Source organism: Pseudophryne corroboree, chromosome 2 (genome assembly GCF_028390025.1).
Source record: "Pseudophryne corroboree isolate aPseCor3 chromosome 2, aPseCor3.hap2, whole genome shotgun sequence".
In the NCBI taxonomy this organism is placed as follows: Eukaryota; Metazoa; Chordata; class Amphibia; order Anura; family Myobatrachidae; genus Pseudophryne; species Pseudophryne corroboree.
This window is the reverse complement of record NC_086445.1, coordinates 877348529-877366478: the sequence shown is the minus strand read 5'-3', so window position 1 is coordinate 877366478 and position 17950 is coordinate 877348529. Positions and strand designations below refer to the sequence as shown.

The following is a 17950-nucleotide window of genomic DNA, read 5'->3' as shown; positions in this document are numbered from 1 at the left end:
CGTGGTCCAGGTATGCGGTTTGTTTTTTTGCCAAGTACGTGGATTACAAATAATAACAGGACACTGGATTTAGGCGAGTATTATTTTATTTTCAGGTACCCCGGATTCCGAGACGTCGACAGATGGAGACGTGGACACAGTCGGCGTGTGAACATAGGTAAGTATGTGTGTCTCGGCAGTTTTACTTTCAAGGTGTGCGTGTCCTGTTTTTATTTGGGTATTTTTTTTTGCAAAAGAACTACAGGTACCAGTGGGCCCGTCCCCCCCCCGCATGCTGGTACTTGTGGTTCTCCAAGTACCAGCTTGCGGGGGAGGCTTGCTGGGACTTGTAGTTCTTCTGCAAAAAAAACAATATTCTTTGATTTTACACAAGGCTATAAGCCCATCCGCAGCCCTTGGATGGGGGGGGGGGGGGGGGGGGGGGGGAGGATACAGCCTCGGGCTTCACCCCTGGCCCTTGGGTGGCTGGAGGGGGGGACCCTTTGATTTAAGGGGTCCCGACTCCTCCAGGGTACCCCGGCCAGGGCTGACTAGTATAAAAGTGTCCCCCGGCTGTGGCATTATCTCCCCAGCTAGTGAAGCCCGGTGCTGGTTAAAAAAATACGGGGGACCCCTACGCTTTTTGTCCCCCGTATTTTTTGCACCAGGACCAGACGCAGAGCCCGGTGCTGGTTCTAAAAATACGGGGGATCCCCAGTCAATTTTTCCCCCGTATTTTTTCAACCAGGACCGGCACAAAGAGCCCGAGGCTGGTTATGCTTAGGAGGGGGGACCCCACGCATTTTTTTTTTCAGAATTTTAAACCATTCCCGCCCCTTCCCACTGAAAACCATGCTCTCTCAATTTTAGTCAGTTAAAAAAAAAATATTTTAAAAAATATATAAATAATAGTTGTGTCTCCTAATAGACAAACCAAGTACCTAGTCCCTTCTAATATAAATAGATATGCTATCAGCAATAAAAAAAATAAAAATAAAAAAAACATGTTTGAATTTTTTTTTATTAGATTCCGCCAGCAAAGTGAGGCGGAATGAAATAGACGAATTTACTGTCGAAAAGCACTGTTGTCGAATCGACATTTTTCAATTGAATATACTTTTGTCGAAAAGCCGCATTTTTACCATTGCAGACATGTCGAATTTGTCACCTGTCGAATTTCAAAAAGTCGAATCTGAAAAGTCCGTTTTTTTGTCGAAAAGTACTGTATTGCATTGTCGAATCATTTTTTTGTCGAAAATGCCCCGTTTTTCGACATTTGCGGCAATTCGACCGCAATTGCATATACCCCATAGTATTGTTCTCATTTGATCTCTGTAATCTGTAAATAAAGTTCTATAATAAAGTATGTTTTAAAAAAAGAAATGGAAATCTTTAATACTCTCGACCAGTCTCCTATTTCCAGGGTCTTTGAATCGACCACATGATTTTTACTGTGACAAATTGTCTGACTATAGTTTCCTTTAGCCATTCTTGATTTTGCAAAAGACCATGAAGGTTCTTATATAACCCTAAAATCTATGCCCATTATATACTTTACTTTACTTGTTTTAACATAATTATCCATAGTTCTGAAAGTGGTTCAACCAATATGTAATCATTACAAAGTATTTACGTTATCTAGAAGACTAGGTCCATTTACCAGTGGGTATATGGAGCAGCAAATATTATGGTAAAGAAAAAACAGGCCAAACAACTACTCCAGGTTGGCAGATAACCACAAGAGAGCATGTGCAGCACAAGACAGCTTTCTCTAGACACAGAAGAGGGAGAAGGATCAGTGATGATAAATTCTGAACAACTGTTATGGTTTGCCTGAGCTGACTATTTTAAGATTTCTACAAAACTAGTTACTCTTTTTTGCCACAACCTCACACGTTCCCCTCTTTATTCCAACCATACCACACTACCTGTAGACATGCAAGTCAAAGTCATCACCAGTTGTCATTGTCATATCGCTACCTTACCCTTACCAAGGGTTCTTTACAGCTCTCTGTAATCTTACTTAGGGTGGTATCCTATTAGCCCCCAAGCACTTTCGGCTGGTAAAAACGTCCGGATATCACGATTAATGACTGATGGTCATTAACGCAGTATCCAATTAGAGGCCGTTTTTATTCGTACGAAATTGGACCCGCGATCATGCGGATAACACATGGGGATCGGGGATAATTCCCCAATCCCATGTGTTTTTGCGGCTCCGGTGGCCCTTTATCGCGGATTATGTTTCAGGTGCCTGAGGCACTCGAAGCACAATCCCCGAAAAGTGCCGGCATCGGGAGAGAACAATGCTGGCATCAGGGCTAATAGGATTGTCCTCCGCGATCCTTTTAGCAGCGGGAAAGTACCATTGTTAATAGGATGCCGCCTATCTTTATTTATGCTTCATAGTATTAAATGTAATTTGTGTAATGATCACATCAATGTACAGCGCCGCATAATGGCAGTGCTTTGTAATGAATAAATCAAATGTTTTTCTCTATTCTCTCCTTTCCCTTACACTGTATGAGCCAACATAAGAGACATGAGTGATTGCACATACACCGACTCAAACCTAGTTTATGTACTGTTGGAAGTACGAGTATTACCTTCATGCTGCCTTGATGTCCTCTCCACTCAGCACCACAGATCACTCCTCCTGAGATATTCTCATCTAGTGACATAAACAGACCACACTTGTATCAGTGTCCGAGTGCCAATGCCAGCAAGCAGTCCATACAGCCCCTCATCTATACTGACCTGACTTGTTAGGGCATCCTGGATGTCCCAGGTGAATTGTAGGATGGTTATCTGCATAGACAGAGGCCAAGTGTTTCAGAGTGTCTTTGTTTTCCACTGTAAAATAAAAACGTATTAGACGGTATCGTATTTTATAGACCACCAGCAATTATAATAAAAAGGTGTTCAGCTCTGTAGATCAGCTCTAATAGGTGAGAAAAAAACTGAGAAACCATTTGAAAACAAGTGGTCTAAACTCCATAACAAAACCCAACATATAACACTACTAAATGGGAAAATACAAAAAATTGGGAGATTTGAAGTCTGCTATATTTCTGTGAAATTATTAGCATTAGGTGTCGGGCTATAAATCCTCAAAAACAGTCTTAAAATACTCAGTTTTTTGCAGCAAAAAGACTTCTAAGGCCATTCAGAAGTCATAATAAAAATTACAATGAATGTAAATATCAACTACATACACTCTGTACTGCACTCACCTGTGTGCACTGGGTTATCATATGGATACGTAACAAGCAGAGAACCACCATCTAAAACTAATGAAAGTGTGAAATCTTGTTTTAAGATTAAACCATTAATAATAACATTAGTCTCTTTTTCCCTATCTCCAACAGGTCCAGAAGTGTTACCTATTAAAAGAATAAGAAAACAGTTATTCAATCTAATGACCTATTATAGAAGAAAATTTATGTGAGCTATGCTTACGGCTACATAAACATCCCCACATTACCATTCCATACATGATGTACACATACACAGTGATGTAGAGAGGTTCTACAGTCATCCAGTTCCTGTCACGTTTATTCAGAAGTCTAAATACAGGACTGATGCAGAATTGCACAATTTCCTGCTTGTGTAACTTGCTTGAGTTTGCACAAAGCTTGCCCAACAAACAACTGCGCGCCAATACGGGTTATGCAGAGTTACATGCATTTCAGAACAGAAAAGAAATATCCTGTATTCGGTTTTATCCATACTGGTCATGGTACCAGCTGCATGACAGTATTAATGTCATACAGTATGTATACAAAACAGAAAGACTTTTGCTATAGATGCTAATAATAATATGCTGGTATATTATAGTTAGCACTGATAGAAAGTGTCTTTCTGTTTGGTATGCATATATGGCATTAATACGGTCATGCAGCTGGTACTAAGAACAATATGGGTAAAACCAAGCGTAGGTATATTTCCTTTCTGTTTCAACATTTTTTACTTTGTGCCATCATGGCAGCTTTCAATTAAAGCTATAAAAGGCCTAGTTGGGGGTGGCTCACAAACCAGCCCTGCATAGATGTTCCCCTCTGGGAGCTGAAGCATATATGCTAGTGTAGGGTCTTGAAGGAAACTGGGGTCCCATGATGATGAGCTGCAAGCTTAAGTGTTCTGATCAAAATATGACAAAATCCCGTTTTAATTGCTACATACACACGGATTTACAGTATATTATGGTTAGCGCTGATAGCAAACGTCTTTCTGTTTTATAGTGATATACATATCACTGTCGTCTACATTTATGACGACAGTGATACGTATATCACTACAAAACAGAAAGACGTATGTCCAATATCATGCCAGCTCAGTCTCTTTGGTGGCATGAGATTGGACATACATAGGAAAGGTTCAGTGCGAGCGTTCAACCAAATTGATCCCCTTCAGACCGGAGCAATAGAGAAAAAGTCGCCTCTTTGGGAATGTAGGTTTACAATATAGAATAGGGAGGGTGTAAGTGCACACTGATGATGCAGACCAGGAGCACACACTACATAGACAAAAACACAGAGCTGCGACACCATAACAAGCATGCATGATTTGTTTTCTTTTTTACCCCATAAACGTTTCGTCTGAGCAATGTGCGCATAAACTCCGTAACAATGGTAATCATTCTAAGCTAAATGTACATAGGTATTTTTTCACATCTCCGGAAAGCTTTTGCAGATGAGATCTTAAGCTTGCAGCTTTTTTAATTACACCTTAAGACATATTATCAAAAAATTTACTCTTGAAAAAGCATTGAGTATTACATACTTCAGATTTCAAATGCTTAATGGGCTCAAGTTTATGTGCGTGCAAATTAGCCCAATGGACTATTCTTTCCAAGCAAACAGATAAAACTTTGCCCCAGTAACAGAGGTTTCTTTTGTCTATCACATATGAAAAGACCTGGAGGAACTTCTTACTTATGAAGTCTGTATCCAGATCCTTGCCATTGGCATTGGTTTGTCCTATCGTTGAGGTACAATCTTTCTCCGTTGCTTTTTCTCGACCATCTGGATTCACCAAAGGCACAATAACGATTCTTGTTCTGTCAATCAGCTAAATATAGAAGGAAAGTAAAAAAAAAAAGCCTAAAAATATCATAAACATCATTAATGAGCCGTTGTGTCATTTCACTATAATAAAGGTTTGTATTGCCGACCACAAACGGGCTGAGATTGACATGTGCGAGGTGAGGTCAGTGATACAAGTAACACTTTTATTAGGGATCAACTAGACAAAGGCTCACTCCATGCAGAAAGTCAGTTCTACAGTCAGTGTGCCGGCCTCACAGGGGCCTGGTGGTAAGGTCACAAAGCAACTGCACAGGCAAGTCGACAGCAGTCCTATTCAAAATATATTTTTTGGGTAGAACCCTTTTAAAATAATTTTGATTGGATTGTCCGAATTATTGGTCAATTGCCCATTTCTCAGCCCTTCAATGGTATGCAGATAGGCCAATGGCACATAGTCAAATAAACCAACAGATAGCTCACCTTTGTAATTGCATTGTTCTTCTTATAGTTCAAGCAGAGGAATTCTGCAAATGTCAAGAGCAGTTCTGTGCCGACTGGTGCGTTTCCATGAACTCCGGCAACAAATCTGATTTTCGGCTCATCTGGTTCAGAAATATTTGGTTTGTTGGAGATTTCCAGAGACCAAATGTAGCGATATTCAACACTCTGACCCAACCTAAATGACATAAGGCAGAAAAAAGTATCTTATAATAAGCTGCTATTACACTGTGTCACAAGACATATTATAATGGAGAAGATGCGTAAATGAAATCATCAATAAGCATTAGACACATGTCTGGAAGATAGAATTTAAGCTACACTCAAAAACTGAAGGGACGGAGAAACTCAGGCCTGCAGATGGGTGGACATCTGTAATATATCTCAATACCAAACTGCCTTGCTCATAAAGGAAACAAATATGCTATTAGTAGATTTAGGGCGGAATTCAAGTCTTTCACGTTGCAGCTGTCACTCCCGGGCACCTGAAGGAGCAATCAGCTGCCGGTGCCGCCAGTTCAACTCGCAACACCCAGAGGTGGAGAGCTGAAATGAGCTAAGTGACCTGTTTGGAACTTTTCGTGTCGACTTTCGCAATTTAGCTGCATAAAGCGGTTAAACCCAGGCTGTCTGGGCGCATTCAGGCCACAGAAAAAAAAGAAACGGGACGGAAAATCAGGCACAATAAAAAATTTAATTTTGCCCTTAAAATCAGGTTTAGCATGTCTTATGGTAGGAAAAATAAAAAATCAGCCAATAAATATTACCTGGTTAGTTTAGTAATGTTTGGGTAGTTCAGATTTAGTCCACGTAGGGACTCTGAAAGGTCGTGATATGGTCTATACCGATAAAGATCTATATCACTGGAAGAGGTGGACAGCAGGAGATGCTCTAGGCCATTCTCAGCTGAAAGGTCCTTGATTAGGGTCTCAAATGCTTTTGTATTAGGATCTGGTGTTTCTGGCTCTACCACTGATAATTTTCCTTTATCTTCTTTGTGGACATCTGCACCGGAACGGACAAGAGTGAAATTTGTAACCACTGCTTCTCCATCCGTGACGTTGACTGTTTTCAATACAGGAACATACCTGGTGGAAAAGAAAGCCATTTAGAGTGAAACATGAAGTGTAATTTCCTAGAGTGCCACTTTTCAATCTATGGGTGATAGAAATAAAAAATAATTGGTATTCATTAATACATAAGAGGTATGTTTTCAGGAACACCCCAAGTGCTAAGGAACAGCACTACTAGACCATGGCAACTAGGAATGTAAAATGTAGATGGCTAAAGGACACGTATAAATAGTATGTTTGTGTTATGTTACAGAGAAAGGTGAACTATAAGCAGTAATACCCCTTTTCCAGCCTAAAAAATCTGGGTAATTTCCATGTCTACCCGGGATGAGGTGCAGTGGAAAAGCTCCTAGGAAAAAATCCAGGGTCTACTGACCCAGGTTTTCTTCCCGGGTATCGAGCAAGGTTTTCAGTGGGTAAAACCCGGTTACACTGCAGTGGAAACAGCTCTTACCCGGGTTTTTTGACCCAGGTAATTGCATAAGCCACTGATTGGTCCTTCCAGTCATATCTGCTTACATGCCATGAGTGAATTTATAAGCAATTAGATGCTGTATCTCTTAAATATTATATGTAATTAGATGATGCACCTTATAATATTATCTGGAGAAACGCCTCATATTTTTTATTATATAAACTGTATAACCACCTCACTACATATTTCACAGCTCTTGTTGTCATACACAAAAATTAGCATATATGTGCGCTGCTATTTGTTCCCTAACCATCTGTTTATCCCCGCATTTGTATGTTTTTTTCATTCACTATGTTACTTCCACTTGTCAGAGAAACCAGGCAGATAATTTATACTTAATCCATGAAGCAAGCCGCTGATTATAATTTTGCGAGGCGCTATAAATAGTGTATATAAATCCATAACTGGCTTGCTGCTTACAACATAAAATAATTATGGCCATTTTTAACAATAACGACAGGTTTTGATGGATTTACCCAAATTCAGTGGGAAAAACCCGGGACGAGGGTGCAGTGGAAACTGTGTCTAAGCCGGGTACAACCCAGCAAAATGGCGGGGGGAAAAAAAAAAACCCAGTACAGAACCGGGATTTTGTTGGAAAAGGGGTATAAGATTACTAACGGAGCCTTGTCTAGTACATAATGAGCTGAAGGTCTGAAAGTCCGCTGGTTGAGGAAGACAATATATTTTTTTCTACCACCTGAGACACTTTCGACTGGCTGCAAAAGATTCACTGAGGGACAGTTGATTTATTACTCTGCTGCAATGTATATGTACACTACTGGACCCAGGGACACAAATCAAATGACCCTTCCACCAGCAATACAGTAATTTATCAAACTGCCATTGGATCTAGGGAGCACAAGGTCAAATAAATGTTAGTCTGAAGGGGAGATTTATCATACTTCACCTCTAAAAAGAAGGGGGGCGGGGAAAAATTAACCCCTTCCTTCAAGGATGCCATTGCACTATTTCAAGCATTATGAAAGGAACAGACGTATCGGAGCAAAGTATAAGGCAACTCTAAAAGAAGGTGGAAGTTCTACCACAAAAGAATCCCAAACTCAAAAACTTGTCTTCCTAACCCTGGGCCCTTCCACCCTCACCCCCCGTCTTCCAAGTTTAGAAATTATGAACATTTTTATTTAGTATTACTATACTATGTAAAACTGTGAAATGAAAACCTGGTATAAGTGTTAGTGGTTGCACAAAATTACTAAAATGTAAACTACAAGTACTCTAGAATGCTAGCAATAGAAACTCCATCTATCCAAAAAATTAACATCAGCAAATTTACTTATTATGAAATAAAAGGATAAAAATATTTATTTTTAAATCTTTCTACTATTGGTACTGGCAGACTGTCACAAATTGGGTTGATCATAAGAGGGTGTAAAAAAATAATAATAGGATTTTAATTACCTACCGGTAAATCCTTTTCTCATAGTCCATAAGGGATATTGGGGGAATCTAGTACGCTGGGGTATAGACAGGGTACAGAGGAGCTGGTGCACTTTAAATTTCCTCACTGGGTGTGCGGGCTCCTACCCTGTATGCCCCCTCCCACAGGCAGTTTTAAGTAAAACAGTGCCCGAAGGAGAAAGGACGTACATGAGTGAAGGAACATGAAAACAAGGAGTGGTGAGATTTACATACCAGCACACCACTAACATACAACCAGCAACGGCTGGTAACAACAACAGCAACAACTGAACAGGTAAGCACATAAAAAGAGAACCTGCAGAAAAGTTAACGCAGTGAGGCGGGCCCCCAATATCCCTTACGGACTATGAGAAAAGGGTTTACTGGTAGGTAATTAAGATCCTATTTTCTCTAGCATCCATAAGGGATATTGGGGGAATCTAGTACGATGGGGACGTCCCAAAGCTTCCAGAACGTGCTGAGACGTCTGCAGCACCGCCTGTCCAAACTGGGTATCCTCTTTGGCCAGGGTATCAAACTTGTAGAACTTAACAAAGGTGTTCCCCGACCAGGTAGAAGCTCGGCACAGTTGCAAGTCAGAGACTCCACGGGCAGCCGCCCAGGAATACCCCACCGATCTTGTAGAGTGGGTCAGAGATTTAGGAACAAGTAAAGCTGCCGACACATAAACCTGTTGGATAGTAAGTCTAAGCCAACAAGCAATGGACTGCTTCGAAGCAGGACAACCCTTTTTCTGCGCATCAAAGAGCACGAACAAAGAATCCGTCTTTCTGATCAGAGCCCTTCGCTTGACATAGATCTTCAAGGCTCACACAGCATCCAACGCCTCCGGAGGAGCAGAAGTGTCAGAACTGGACGGAACCAAAATAGGTTGATTCAGGTGAAATGCAGAGACAACCTTCGGCGGAAACTGCTGTATAGTCCGAAGCCCCGCTCTGTCATCGTAAAAGACCAAGTATGGACTTTTACATGATAAAGGTTCCCAATTATGAGACGCGTCGAGCAGAAGCCAGGGCCAGTATCATCACCGTCTTCCACAGTCATCAGAGGTTCAAACCAGGAGGACTGTAGAAAGTCCAACACTACATCCAAATCCCAGGGTGCCGTAGGTGGCACAAAAGGAGGCTGTATGTGGAGTATCCCTTGCAAGAAGGTCTGTACTTCTGGCAACGCCGCCAATTTCTTCTGGAAGAAAAACGAAAGAGCAGAAATTTGGACCTTGATGGAACCCAGACGCAAGACCTTATCGACACCAGCCTGCAGGAAACGTAAGAAACGTCCCAAGTGGAACTCTGCAGGCGGATACGTGCTTTCCTTGCATCAAGAGTCGTATCTCCTCCAGATATGAGGATAGTGTTTTGACGTCATAGGTTTCCTGGCCTGAACCATGGTAGCAATAACCTTTTTGGAATGGCCCTTGTAAGCTAGGATGTTCAGCTCAACCTCCATGCCGTCAAACGAAGTCGCCGTAAGTCCGGGTAGATGAACGGTCCTTGTTGAAGAAGATCTCTTCTTAGTGGTAGAGGCCAAGGATCTTCAATGGACATGACCAGAAGATCCGCGTACCACACCCTCCGAGGCCAATCCGGGGCAATCAGAATTGTCTGACTCCTTGATTTCTGATTCGCTTTAGCACCCTTGGGAACAACAGAATCGGAGGAAACCAGTAGACCAGTCGGTAAGGTCAAGGCGACGTCCGTGAATCCACTGCCCTCGCCTGAGGGTCCCTGGTTCGTGAGCAATACCAGTGAAGCTTCTTGTTGAGTCGAGAAGCCATCATGTCTATTTGTGGGCAGCCCCACCGGTAGATAATCTGCTGGAACACCTGATGGTGGAGTCCCCACTCCCCCGGGTGGAGATTGTGACGATTTAGGAAGTCTGCTTCCCAGTTGTCCTGCTTCCCAGTTGTCCACACCCGGAATGAAGATTGCCGACATGGCTCTTGCATTTCTTTTCACACAGAGGAGTATCTTTAACACCTCTCGCATGCAGGCTCCGCTTTTTGTCCCTTCTTGTCGATAGATATACGCCACTGATGTGGCGTCGTCCAACTGTACTTGGATCGCGTGATCCTTGAGCAGAGGAGAGGCCTGAAGCAGAGCACTGCAGATTGCAAGAAGTTCCAGAATGTTGATCGGAAGGAGGCTTTCGTGGGCTGACCACCTGCCTTGGAACTGCGCCCCTTGGGTGACAGCTCCCCATCTTCTCAGACTCGCATCCGTCGTGGGGAGGGTCAAATCCTTATTCCTGAAAGTCCTGCCTTCCAGGAGATTGGAGGACTGTAACCACCACAGAGGGAAATCCTTGCCAGAGGGGACAGTCGGATTAGCCAATAAATCTGTAGATGTGAGCTGGACCACTTGTTTAGGAGATCCAATTGAAATGTTCTGGCATGGAACCTCCCATATTGTATTGCCTCGTATGAGGCGACCATCTTTCCCAGCAATCGTATGCAAAGATGGATGGACATTCGAGTAGGCCGGAGCACCATTCGGACTATCTCCTGAAGTGTTCTCGCCTTGTCCTCTGGTAGGAACATTTTCTCTACCACAGTATCCAGCAAAATAACCAGGAACAAGAGCCACTGAGTTGGCTCCAGGTGGGACTTCTGTAAATTGAGGATCCACCCATGGTGTGACAGAAGATGGATAGTGCGGTCGATATGGAGCAATAAAAGCTCCCAGGACCTTGCTTTTATCAGAAGATCGTCCAGGTAAGGGACAACATTGACCCCCTGGACCCGGAGTTGGAACATCATCTCTGCCATCACCTTCGTGAAAACCCTCGGAGCTGTGGACAGGTCAAAGGACAGGGCCTGGAACTCACAGTGATCGTCCAGCAGGGCAAACCTCAGGTACGCTTGATGAGGTGGCCAAATCGGAATATGCAGGTAGGCATCCTTGATATCCAGGGAGACCATGAATTCCTGTTCCTCCAGGCCCGCAATCACTGCTTGCAAGGATTCCATTTTGAACTTTAAAACCTTTAGGTAAGAGTTCAAGGACTTGAGATTCAATATGGGCCTTACCGAACCGTCCGGTTTCGGTACCACAAACAGGTTGGAGTAATAACCCTTGCCTCGTTGTGGTATAGGTACTGGAACAATGACGTGGGACTGGACCAACTTTTGGATGGCCTGTTGCAACGTAACCTGCATATCCTCCAAAGCTGGTAAGCTTTATTTGAAAAATCGTTGGGGAGGAGCATCATCGAACTCCAGCTTGTAGCCCTGAGAAATGAGATCCCTGACCCAAGTATCCTGGCAGGAAGCCTCCCAGACGCGGCTGAAGTGACGCAGTCGAGCTCCCATCTCGATATCCCCACGGGGTGGGTATGCACAGTCATGCTGAGGTCTTAGCGGAAGCAGAACAGGTGGTCCTGGGAGCTGGTGCTTGCAGGTTTTCTTGACTTACCTCTGGTGCCTCTAGTTGCATTTGAGGCACCTCTGGTATTAGATCTAAATCTGTTAGACCTGAAAGGACTGCACAGACGGCCCCGTGTAGGAGCGTCTCGCCGCCAGGGCCCCAGAAGGGAGAAACGTGGATTTCCCAGACATTACTTTGGAAATCCACGTATCCAACTCAACCCCAAAGAGCCATTGCCTCGAAAAGGGGAGGGATTCCACGCTGCGCTTTGATTCTGCGTCCGCAATCCACTGACGCAACCACAAAGCCCTGCATGCCGACACTGCCATGGCAGAAGTCCTAGCATTAATATTTCACATCTCCTTGAGCGAGTCACACAGGATGCGTGTAGTGTCCTGAATGTGCTTGAGGAGAGTCACCATAGCAACCAGAGGCATAGCCTCGGAGAGGCCCTCCTTAATCTGAGTAGTCCACACATGTATGGCATGGGTCATCCAGCTATGACTGGCCTTTGCAATACACCTGCTGTCATGTAAATAGATTTTAGTGTAGTCTCTATATTCCGGTCCCCAGGATCCTTTATGGTAAAGAAGCCCTGGGCAGGCAGCACCGCCTTTTAAGACAGTTGAGAGACTGATACGTCAACCCCTGGGGGCTCCTCCCAAAACTTCCTGCCTGCAGGAGCAAATGGGAAAGTGTGCAAAAACTTTTTTGACACTTGGAATTTTTTTGTCTGGATTTCTCCAGGCTAACTTGAATAGGTCATCTAACTCCGTAAAATCAGGGAAAGTGACATTAAGCTTGTTTTGTGTAAAGAAAAACGACTGCTGTGACGTAGCGTCCTCTAGAGGGAGCTTTAACACGTCCCTTATAGCCAAAATTAAGGGTTCAATACCATGCGCAGAATCTGAATCCCCACTAATGGGATCCAAGTACTCCCCGTCCTTCTGTATATCCTCATCTGTATCAGAGAGCAGAGCAGGTAGACCACGCTTTTGTGGACCTGCATGAGAGAGGGGGGGCTGTGTAACATCTGTCCTAGCAGTTAAGTCTGCAACAGCTTGTTGTAGTAGCTGAGTTTTCTGTATATTAGCAGTGAGCTGGGACAACATATCAGACATCATAGTTTTAAGAGACCCTAGCCAGTGGGGTTCTGTACCCTCTCCCACAGCACCTTCACTGATTTGTGAAGGTTGGCTGCATTGTTCACAAGAAACAGAATCAGATGACAATGGAGAGAATCTGGTGTGGCATACACTGCACAGTTTGTGTTTACCCATGTTTCACAGTAAGCACAATGACATACACATACACACAGACAGTAATACGTTGCAAGCCTGCCCTTACTGTATGTGAGAGGAGAGAGAGAGAGAGAGAGAGAGACACACACCAGCACACCCCTAGCTGCACTGCCCCAGTGAGGCTGACAGCTAACTATAACTCAGCAAATACTAGTAAATTCTGTCCTGGAGAGGACACAGGACCTAAGTCAGACCTGTTCGCTCGCTAGCAGTTTTTTGCAGCGCTGCGATCAGATAGTCGCCGCCTACAGGGGAGTGTATTTTAGCTGTGCAAGTGTGCAAACGCATGTGCAGCAGAGAGGTACAAAAGATCTTTTGCAGTTTCTGAGTAGCCCAGGACTTACTCAGCCGCTGCGATCACATCAGACACCCGACCTGCAAACGCTTGGACACGCCTGCGTTTTTCCAACCACTCCTTGAAAACAGTCAGTTGCCACCCACAAACGCCCTCTTCCTGTAAAACCCATCGCACAGCAACAATCCGCTTTGTACCCGAGCGACGCGCCTGTGCACAGTGGTGCATGCGCAGTTCTGACCTGATTGCGGCGCAGCGCAAAAAGCTAGCGTGCAATCAGGTCTGAATCACCCCCACAAATAGTGTATAATAGCAGCTCTCCCCCTTTGCTACACCCTGTACAAGATTTCCAGGGTGTCTTGTGAGGCAGAAAGAGCTGTATGTGCTGTCCGTGGCTGCATTAAGCAGAGGAAGGTGCCAAAATGCATCTAGTACCACTCTGAGTTAGCTCCGCCCTCTCCAATGGCGCCGGAGCTATAATTATATTTATACCGGCAAAGTCTCCTGTGTGGATTAAAAATGTCGCACAAGTGCTAGTTCAAGCTAATATAAGCCAGTCTACACGAGGGCTCTAGCAGGGACCCCCAGAAGGGTCCCGCATGTCGCGCCCGCGTTCAGCTGCACTTTGAACCGGGGACCCCCCTAGCGGGGCCCCTGGTTTATACTCACCACAGAAGTCACCTTCAGGCTAGTGCTAGGGGTGTGCGGCATGCTGCGATTGTGACAGCAAAGGCGCAGTGCCCCGCTGAACAACAGCCCCTCAGGACGGTGGTTCTGCAGCGGGGAAGCGGCTCTGCATGTCGCAAGGCTGGTGACCGTCCCATTCCTAACTCCAACGGTGCAGGTATGCTGTTGCCCAAACAGCGTACCGAAAATAATAAAAGTTGAAAACAAATTGAAGAAAACTCTCTGTAGCTGCAGAGATGTGCATCCTCTCCTGAGGGCACTTTTTTCTAAACCGCCAGTGGGAAGGGACATAGAGAGGAAGAGCCAGCACGCCCAGTGAAGAAATTTAAAGTGCACTGGCCGTCGGCTGTGCTGCGGGGCCGATGCGATACATCTGTGAACGACGGAGTTCACAGACGTATCAGCCGTACACACTGGCTGACGGTCCCGTAATATATCGGTCGTTCAAGAGAACGGCCGATATATCGGCCAGTGTGTACGGGCCTTAAGACCCCAGTGGATGCTAGAGAAATATTTATTTTTAAATCTTTATACTATTGGTACTGGCAGACAGTCACAAATTGGTTTGATTATAAGAGGGTGTAAAAAAACAAAAAACCAACAGCAACAACACATGCATAGTCCATAGCACGGACCTAATTCTAGTCAATACTATGTGTCTGCAGGGGAGTAAAGCGATACTTACCCTCTTGCAGAGGCTGTGACTTTATATGTTCCAGGCACTAGCAATCTCCAATAATCTCCAGCTTTATCAGTGGTCACAGGATGATTAATGTCTGCCACGCTAATGGTAGCATTGAAAATGCTTCTTCCATCTGTGGCATCAAGCACAAATCCTTTGATTCCCTTGTGCACCTGAAAAAGGATTAGAAGTTAGTGGTTCAGACACGACATGTTAACAGGGAACAAGCTTGTGAGCAACTACTCACCTGTTGTATGAACTGCAGCAAAGACCGATGGTTACTTTCCCAGTACGCAGGAAGTTCCGAGGCAATAGGATATTTTACACAGCCCAACTCAATGGTCACTTCAAAACAGTTTGTGTTTAGATAGTTCCAGTCCTGCATGCCACCTATGAGTTAATATGCAAGTTAGACTCTTGCTAACATCAGCAACTGTGCACAAAGCAATCAGGTATCCATTCTGATTAAGTTAGGCTAATCTTCTTAAAAAGGCATCAGCATGTCTATGGTGAAATTAACCTCTCTCACTGCATGTGACACTCTATAAAAAGGTCCTCAGCATAAGTGTGTAGGATATACAGAACACACCCATACACACCGTACTCTCACTGCCACATGCAATCTTGGTCAGTAAAGCTGGTGACACATGGGACAAATTCCACCTGACACTATCACGCCCCCCCCCCTAACAGTCATAGCCACGCCCACCTACATGAGGTGGGGGCTGCTGCCAGGTGATGGTGTGTGGCTGCACTGACATCCCTCCCCATTCTCCGTGTCCCTGGGGCCCCTAGCCCCATCTGCCATCATCACATGCCGTCACCCCCACCTTGGGCAGTGTGTGCCGCCCATCGGGGTGTTAGTAGTTACATGTGCCCGGTTATGTGTGCTACATAAGAAGCACATGTGCAGCCTGGCAATGCTTTATATGCTCTTTAGAGCATTAATGGACAGTTGGACAGTTGGTATGGGAAGTGGGAGGAGTAATGAGTGTAGTGGAGGAGTCATGAATAAATAAACCGTGCCCCCCCCCCCCCCCCCCCCTAAAAGAAAAGTCTAGATCCGTCCCTGGTCTGATTCTTCTCTAACATCGCCCTCAACACGAAACTACACACGTGATAATTGACAGAATAAAAAGGTACAATTAAATAGTTTAGCTTGTGCACCTCAGACACCTACAGATATAACTATAATAATGCAACAATAACATATGCACAATTAAGCATCAATGACCCCATTAAATATAGTAATTCCCTAAAACAAAATTCAGTACTAGCAGAGCAATACTTTGTGGACCACTCACTGTATTCAGGAGTATATGTATTAAACAGTGTTATGGGGGGAGAAGTGGTATCAGCACACATTATATGCGCTGATACTGCTACTCTCCCATGTATAAAGTGGGGATGTGATTGTTCTTCAATAGATGTTAATGTCTGTAATATTGTAATATTTGATTTTTCCTATTTTATCCTGTGACACGATTCTGTTCTGTTGGATGTTACCTTGAGACCTCTGCATAGGTCAAGTTACTGTTTGTGCATTTCATCTTGCCAATAAAAATTTACTTTAAAAAAAAAAAGTGGATGTGTGTGTGAAGTGACAGGGGCGTAATTCTTGGTACTGCTATCTTCGATAGCGCAGCCATGTGCAGAACATTGTATGACTGGTCAGTAGCACTGACCGTTCCTACAGCTGCAGATGTCATTGCCCCATCACCACAGCAGGGACAGACCTGTCCCTGGCTGTGGCTGCTGCCAGGTCCGGGCTCCACAAGAGATCGGCCGGGAGGAACGACACATGGCATCAGACACAGTGCCCCTGTCATTTCACACACATCCCTACATTACTACATGGAGGAGAAGCGGTATCAGCTCACATAACATGCAGTGATTCCATTTCTCCCCCATTACGCTGTTTAATACATCTACCCTTAGAGGTGCAAGTTTTAAACTTAAGAACAAGGAGAATTATAGTAGGATACACTGTTTACCTGGAACATTATACCAGTTTGCTCCATTGGTAATTCCTTGAGGGAAGTTATCATTGGGATAGATCTCCTTACATGGACTACCCAGGAACATCTCATTGTTTTCCTAAAAAAAAAAAAGCCAAACCTGTTATTACAAGGCTTTGCAAGCATAATACAAGTAGAAAAAATTCTAAAATAGAAATTCAGCAATTAGTTCCAGAGTCCCCGCAAATACAGGGCTTCGACGCTGAAGAAGGGCCTATTTTATGTTAACTTCATTTTATTTATTTTTTAAACATTAAATTTTTATTGAGTTTTCATACAGATTACATGTACATTTAAATTGGTAGGTAAAATCAAGTGGGGGGGGGGGGGGGGGGACACATACATAACAGAATTAATAAAGACATGGGGGAGGGAGAGTACATATCAGGGATATCGTAGTTTAACAATGAAATCGTAGTATAGTGAAAGACAACAAGTCTGCTTCATTTAGCAAATTAAGGCCCGGTATGAATCGGGGAGTGAAGCACAGAAAGGTCTGGAATGTCAGTTGGGACGCCAAATACACCCGTCTGGCCCAAGCCCTCCCTGTAGAGGGACCATTTAAACCATTTCTTACTAATAGAATTAATTCCTGGGGAGTAATTGCCCTCTGCTGTTTCAAAAACAGTGTTGATGGACTCTATTTTCTATCATTGAAATATTGGGGATGACCGCTGACTTCCATTTGGAGGCAATGGCGGCTTTAGAAGCTATGAGGATATGGCCTAAAAGATATCTATCAGCGCTAGACATCTTTCTCGTAATAGTGGAAGAGTGCCAAAAGGGGGTCTGGCAGAAGGACAGCTCCTAGTATGTGGGAAATGAACAAAAACACCTCCCTCCATAGCGCTCGGATTTTCGGACATAACCAAAAAATATGTAGAATATCTCCCACCATCCCACAATCTCTCCAGCAACTAGCGGAGATATCAGGCCAGATCTTGTGCAAACGGTCCGGCGTTAAATATACCCTGTGAACCAGTTTGTAATACATTTCACAATGGTTTACGCATTTGGAGATTCTAAAACAAGATTTAAAGATATCTTTCCAGACATCTTCAGTGAAGATTGCAGGGAGGTCTTTTTCCCATTTAGTCTGTGCGGGGA

The 17950-nt window shown here is 44.0% G+C and overlaps 1 protein-coding gene across 1 annotated transcript in view; it reads right to left on the bottom strand.

The window, feature by feature from the left end:
* CPD (carboxypeptidase D) overlaps positions 1 to 17950 on the bottom strand; it is a 253732-nt gene that overhangs the window by 63413 nt on the left and 172369 nt on the right. The window contains exons 9-17 of the mRNA XM_063955962.1: positions 16820 to 16922; positions 15073 to 15215; positions 14829 to 14998; positions 6272 to 6592; positions 5487 to 5682; positions 4914 to 5049; positions 3213 to 3362; positions 2737 to 2832; positions 2586 to 2650 (exon numbers count right to left, since the gene is read on the bottom strand). Coding sequence (XP_063812032.1) covers positions 2586 to 2650; positions 2737 to 2832; positions 3213 to 3362; positions 4914 to 5049; positions 5487 to 5682; positions 6272 to 6592; positions 14829 to 14998; positions 15073 to 15215; positions 16820 to 16922 — 1380 coding nt within the window. The remainder of the gene's footprint in view (positions 1 to 2585; positions 2651 to 2736; positions 2833 to 3212; positions 3363 to 4913; positions 5050 to 5486; positions 5683 to 6271; positions 6593 to 14828; positions 14999 to 15072; positions 15216 to 16819; positions 16923 to 17950) is intronic.